General features: G+C 44.7%; 1 protein-coding gene across 3 annotated transcripts in view; it reads right to left on the bottom strand.

Moving 5' to 3' along the window:
• Positions 1 to 2398: 2398 nt before the first annotated feature.
• Positions 2399 to 6882, bottom strand: part of LOC106534182 (dynein regulatory complex subunit 7) — a gene marked incomplete at its 5' end in the record, with an annotated part of 17837 nt that continues 13353 nt past the window's right edge. The window contains 2 exon segments of one of the 3 annotated variants that reach the window (XM_014030747.1): positions 2695 to 2783; positions 3211 to 3284. In XM_014030747.1, the coding sequence (XP_013886201.1) occupies positions 3230 to 3284 (55 nt within the window). 3 annotated transcript variants of the gene reach the window in all.

Here is a 6882-nt window from a genome sequence, read left to right as displayed (position 1 = left end):
TTTGGGTATGAGTTTATTACCATAATTACTGTAAACACAGAGGAACTTCAATGTTTGGTAGAACATAGATCTTAGTTTATTTCATAGCTGATATGAAGAAACGAGTCTCTGCGTCTCAGTAGAGTTCACATGACGTGACGTGATGTTGGAGAGTCCCCACAAACGCTGCGCATGTCCCAGCCTTTGTGCACAGTCTGTTTGTCTGTCAAGCTTATGCTCTCCTACTTACAGCATTTTCACAAGTTGCAAAGTGTACTTCCACGTGTCATTTTGGAGAAATCTACAACAACATAAATGCCAAGTATGAAACACGTCCACTGCCGGCGAGGGTGTGCGCGCTCCAGAGCGCGACCACAACGCAGCCTTTAGAATCATATGAATGAGACGATTCCATTGGTCATGACTCTGCTTTGGGTGGACTGATACAGTGGTACATCCGGAGTTTTGTATGGATAATGACCAACGCAAGGCTTTTGTGCGTATGCACCGTTGGTTGATACATGAGGCCCCAGGACCCCTGAATAGACCTTACCAAAAAGGCTTAGAAGTGTGATCCCCCTATAGTTGGAACACACTCTGCTGTCCCCCTTTTTAAATAGGGGGACCACAACCCCGGTCTGTTAGTCCAGAGGAACTGCCCCCGATGTCCACGCCATATTGTAGAGTCACATCAACCAATGCAACCCCACAACATCCACAACCTTAAGGAACTTCGGGTGAATCTCATCCACCCCTGGCGCCCTTTTAACCACCTTGGTGACCTCAGCACCAGAGATTGGAGAGTCCGACCCAGGGTCTTCAAGCTCTGCTTCCTCATGGGAAGACGTGTCAGTGGGATTGAGGAGGTCTTCGAAGTATTCTGCTCACCGACCTACAATGTCCCGAGCTGAGGTCAGCAGCGCACCATCCTACCATAAACACTGTTGGTGGCGAACCATTTTCCCCCACTGAGGCACCAGATGGTGGAAAGTCTTTTTCCATATCTTTTCTGAACTCCTCTCATACCCGGGTTTTTGCCTCAGTCAGTACCCGAGGTGCAATCCACTTGACGGGGGCGGCTGTGGTAGAGTGGTTAGGGGAGTTGTCCTGGAACTGGAAGGTCGCTGGTTCGATCCCCGTCCAGTTGACTCAGTCGTTGTGTCCTTGGGCAAGACACCTTACCCGCATTGCCTACTGATGGTTGTCAGAGGGTCCGGTGGCGCCGGTGCATGGCAGCCTCGCTTCTGTCAGTGTGCCCCAGGTCAGCTGTGGCTACAATTGTAGTTTACCATCATCAGTGTGTGAATGTGTGTGTGCATGGGTGACTGTCTGTAGTGTGAAGTGCTTTGAGTGTCTTGGATGGATAGAAAGGCGCTATATAAGTACAGTCCATATACATACCATTTACCACAAGAATGAAAAACTGTCAATTTACAGTTTGGACTGCCAATACCTATCGGTTGCTTCCGGAGTCCCACAGGTCAAAAAGACCCAATAGGACTCCTTCTTCAGCCTGACTGCATCCCTCACCACCAGTATCCACCAGCGGGTTTGAGGGTTGCTGCCATGACAGGCACTGACAACCTTACGGCCACAGCTCAGGTAAGCCGCCTAACAATGGAGGTACGGAATATGGCCCACTCAGACTCAATGTCCCCCACCTCCCCCGGAACCTCACTATACGTTTGGGTCTGCCAGGTCTGACCAGCATCCTCCTCAACCGACAGAGCCAACTCACCACCAGGCAGTGGTTAGTTGACAGCTCCGCCCCCTCTTCACCCGAGTGTCCTCCCAACCACGCCCCTCTAGGTCTCACTGTCATTGCCCACGTGGGCATTGAATTCCACCAGCAGAACGAGGGAGTCCCCGTTAGGCGCACTCTCCAGCACCCCCTCCAAGGACTCCAAAAAGGGTGGGTAATTTGAACTGCTGTTAAGCTCATAGGCACAAACAACAGTTGGAACCCATACCCCCACATGTAGGTGAAGGGAGGCTACCCTCTTGTGTACCAGGGTGAACCCCAACGTACAGGGACCAAAATGGGGGGCAATAAGTTTGCCCACTCCAGCTCAGCGCCTCTCAGCATGGGCAAATCCAGAGTGAAAGAGTGTCCGCCCCTCTCGAGGAGACTAGTTCCAGAGCCAGACCGGTGCGTCGAGGTGAGTCCAACTATATCTAATGGGAGATGTTTTTCAAAGAGTGTGTATGTGAAAGACCCCACGTTTTCTGGCAGAACTCCTGTCAGATGACGTGCGTAAAAGCTGTATAGGCTGAGTGATCCTTTGTTCGGGGATTGTCTCTATTCAGACTGTCCGTGACCTGTGATTTGCTACTTAAAATAAAAATCCCTAAGCTAGCTGTCAACTTGACTTCAGTGTCCTGGTTATAATTGTTTACTGCAACAACAACAACAACAACATCATTTTTCTTTTTTTTTATTGTTGATAATGTATTCATTAGAAACATTAATCAAAACACAGTGTAAAAACAGAAAGACCTGAATGAAAATTCAAACAACTTACCAACATTTCATCTTAAAATTACAGAACAGCTTAAATTTTTACGCAGATTAAAAACCTACTGAGGTCCAGTCTTCCTGTACAAGGATGATTCAGGACACATTTAGCCAATATAGAACAATATAAAACAATACACACAAATAAAAATCTATGAATTAGGATTAGGCTCAGCTGTTGAGGTGGCACTAAGGTCTGGTTTTGCAGTCCAAGTAGGGGGCTAGGCGGGGGTCTTTTCGCAGCTTCTCTTCAAWAACATTACATTTCATCTGAAATGTTTTCTTGTGCCTGCAACAAACACAACCAGTCAGTTCTATGGAAACAAACTTCCAACAGAAACTGAATTTGAATTGCTCAGAATGAATCTGTATAGGCCTAATGTGAAATCAARCGCATTGTTTTGAAAATTAATTTCACTAAACTGAATTTAAAGTTTTGAATCTGAATTAATTTTTCTTTCAAACTGTAAGCTGTTGTATTGAAGATTGAGTTTGACTACTATCACTTTGAGTTCTACAATTCAATTTCAGTTCCAAAATTATTTTTTTGTGTCACACATCCATGTCCTTGAGAAAATCAAGGTAATCAAACACAGAACAGATTTACGTTTCACATTAGTGAGGCTTCCTTAGTGGCTATGTTAGAATTGATGCAATCCAGCATAAAAGTGATAAAAAGGAAACAAATTAATTTTTTACCTATAGATAATGCTTACATTTACATCCTATCAAGGATCAGTCAGCAGCAGCATGATGTTTTTCCTRCACCTGTATAACATTACTCCCAGCCCTCAAAACACACAATGAACACAAATACACAATGACTGAACTTGTCATAACAATGAAACAGCCACAGCCCCCAGCACCRCTCTGAACAATACAAAGCTGGTCCCAAACTCTCAATATGTGGTGTTCTGTAATGACTGAGTGTACGAGTTTCACTGACTTGCCAGACACCAGAATAGTTTTAATGTTTTTATTAAAATATAAACAGMTGGATCTGGAAGCAAACGTCACAGGAATCAGGAGTTCTACACAGGAGAGAATTAGGTTAGTGGCTAGAACGTTCACAAGAACAGATTTAGTAGAAGATTTAGCCACTGACCTTTTTAGAGTACAGGACGTCCCAACAGTACTCTTAAAAGACTTTGAGAGTCTTGGATGAAGTCCGGAGAAAGCACTTCCGGGTTGCGAGGCTTGAGTGAGTTTACGAACTCGGGGTTTTTCCGTGAGGCAGGCTTGGGTTTTACACATGTGGTCAGAGATCAGAGACAGGTACTGAGGACTGGACTTTACTCGTGGTCGGTGTACACAGGCGTGGGTCAGAATCCGGGAGACAGATGACTGAACAGATCCGACAGGCGAAGCGACGGGAGGCGGAGGTCCAGAGAAGAGTGCRTGGGTCAAAACCAGGAGATCAGAGTCCGATACAGTACCATTAAGGGATGAGGCAAGAGGCGTGAATCCAGAGAGCAAAAACAAGGTCGTAACGAGGCAGGCAAGACGTGACATGGATGCTGGATAACTACTAGGAAAAACCGTTCATAAATCTGGCACTGGTGATGTGGGAGAGTGGAGTTTAAATACTGCTGTGAACAGGTGAGTGACATGACGCTGATTGGAAATTTCTGTGACGGGAGGGGTGAGACAATGAGTGAAGGCTTGGCTGTGACTTGGCAGGGAACAGGCTTAATTCATGACATGTTCAGGTAAATCTTCAGAAGGAATAAACAGAAAATTATTCATCCATGGTAATGTCCTCTTGCTGTAACACCTTTAGCTTCTCCCATGCACTCGCTCGTAGACCTTGCGCTCAAACGTGTTGCACTCCCACTATATTCATTGTCAGAAGATTGTTGATTGTCTCCACTGTGATGACACTGTGATGGATTTGCTTGCAGACACCGGTCCCACTGAATCCACATCTCCTTAATCCACCGCTGCTTCCTCCGYGCTGCTGTAAGTGACCAAGCCTGAATCAAAGTGGAGGCACATTTTGGTCAGCAGGGTTTGGAACTGGAAAGCATTCTCCTTGAGTACTTTCTTAACAAGGCCATACTCTCTCCTCTTCATCAGTTTTGAGCACAGGTGTGGTAAAAAAAAAAAGGTGCCTCTCTTGTATGTAAATAGGCCTCTTCCATGCAGCGCGGAGGATTTGGTCTTTGATATTAAATTTTAGGAAGTGTACCACTGTTGAATGAGGTGGTGCACCTGCCAGTGGCTGCACCCCCAGGGCTCTGTGGGCTCTCTCTATCCCCAGACTCTTCTTCCTGTCCAGATCCACACTACCCCTGAGCTCTGTTATAATCATGTTTTCCACATACCGTACCTCTGCATGGAGGGGCCATCTGCATTTTCAGGGATGCCATATATCCATAAATTGTTCCGGCGTGACCGTCCTTCCAAATTTGTAACCTTCTCCTGAAGCAACTTTTGGCTGTTTAGCAGCTGAACGATAACATCTCACACTCCATTGTCCTACTGTATTTCTCGTTCTCCGCCATGTTCCTCTCCATTTCTCCAACATATTCAGTCACCTCCTCAATCTTGTTGGTGGTGGCGCTAACCTGTTATTTTATTTCGTTTGTAAGCTCKTTCAGTTGGACTTTAATGTCCTCCTTTATTTTTGTTCTCACTTGTGAAAGTCCTTCCTCATTTGTGATTGAAGATCCTGCAAGGCCTCACCCTCCATCATCTCTCCTTCAGCTGTGCGTGTTCCACCGAGTTTGAATTTGGGGGGCTTTTACTGTATATCTATCGATGCAGGATCACCTTTCTATGCTACCATATTGGTCACCATGACACCAGAAGTCCAGACCTGAGACTGTTTTGACCAAGATGAATGAACTGATCCTCAGAGACCTGGTTACACTCGCTGATCCCAGATACTACATTACAGCTCGCAGGACGCACTGTCCATCATCMTGACAGAAACAAAGACTCCAATAAGGRCAGAGGCGGGGGACTGTCTATATTTATTCACAACTTGTGCACAAATAGCAAGATAAAAAACACAAACTGCTCTCATAATATCAAAGCAATGTCTATTGCTTGCACATCTTTTTATCTGCCCAGAGAGCTAACAACAGTAATCTTCACCTCTGTCTTTAYCTCACCAGATGCTAACATTAGCTTAGCTCTCGAATATCTACAAAACATGGTCAACAGACTGCAGCAAATCTACCCTGATGGGAGTTAAATGGTAAATGGACTGTACTTGTATAGAGCCTTTCTACCCAACCAGAATATTCAAAGTGCTTCACACTACAATCTGTGTCCTCATTTACCCATTCACACAGCGCTCTACCAGATCTCCTACAAAGCTAACATGTACAATCATCTATGGAGACTAATCAGAGCCATTCACATTCATACACTGATGGGACACATCAGAGGCATTAGGGGTTAAGTATCTTGCCCAAAGACACAACAACTGAGACAGATGGACAGGGGATCGAACCGGTGACCTTTCGGATCCAGGAAGACTCCCCTAACCACTTTGCCACAGCCGCCCTAATCCACAGCCGTCCCAATACTTCATATCATCACTGGAGATTCTGACCAAGCATGCTTAGTGAAAGGATAACTCCGCCCCCAATGCAAATGTGAAAAAATGCATAAAGTGGAGACTCTGAGAGAGGTGGGGTGGGGGGGGGGTGAGCGAGGAGGTGTGGCCAGGAGGAGAGAAAGTTTTTTCATTAAGACGAGATAATGCGACAGTTAGCTTTAGCTTACTTTGACAAGCTAACACTCCTGAAAACATTTCTGAATGTTCTAAATAAATGACTTTGTAAAAAGTAAAGTTTCATGATATACATGCAAACTCACATTTAGCTGATACAACATGTAATAATTTAAAGTTCAGGCAAAAAAAAACTGTTAAAAAATGACTTTGGTCCAAAACAGAACAGAAAGGTAAGTAATATCGCCAGCACCCACAGTCTCTCCAGGGCGAAGAGGAACTTTAAAGATCATCTTCTTCCTGGTCACCCCCTGCTCAGCCTGCTGCCCTCCAACAGAAGGCTTAAGCAGACTCAAAAACTGTTTCTTCCCATCATGGGCCATCTGGACTCAAAATACCAGCCAAACATCCTAAGTACAATAACTACTTTATTATTGTTTTTGTCTTTGTACATACAATATATACAGTATATACTGTATTGCTGTTGTCCTATATACAGTGGGGGAAATAAGTTATTTAGTCAGTCACCAATTGTGCAAGTTCTCCCACTTAAAAAGATGAGAGAGGCCTGTAATTGACATCATAGGTAATCTGGACTCAGAATACCAGCCAAAAATCCTAAGTACAATAACTACTTTATTATTGTTTTTGTCTTTGTATATACAATATATACAGTATATACTGTATTGCTGTTGTCCTATATACA

This window comes from Austrofundulus limnaeus, unplaced genomic scaffold (genome assembly GCF_001266775.1).
Source record: "Austrofundulus limnaeus strain Quisiro unplaced genomic scaffold, Austrofundulus_limnaeus-1.0 Scaffold1112, whole genome shotgun sequence".
Lineage (NCBI taxonomy): Eukaryota > Metazoa > Chordata > Actinopteri > Cyprinodontiformes > Rivulidae > Austrofundulus > Austrofundulus limnaeus.
This window is presented reverse-complemented; position numbering and strand designations above follow the sequence as displayed.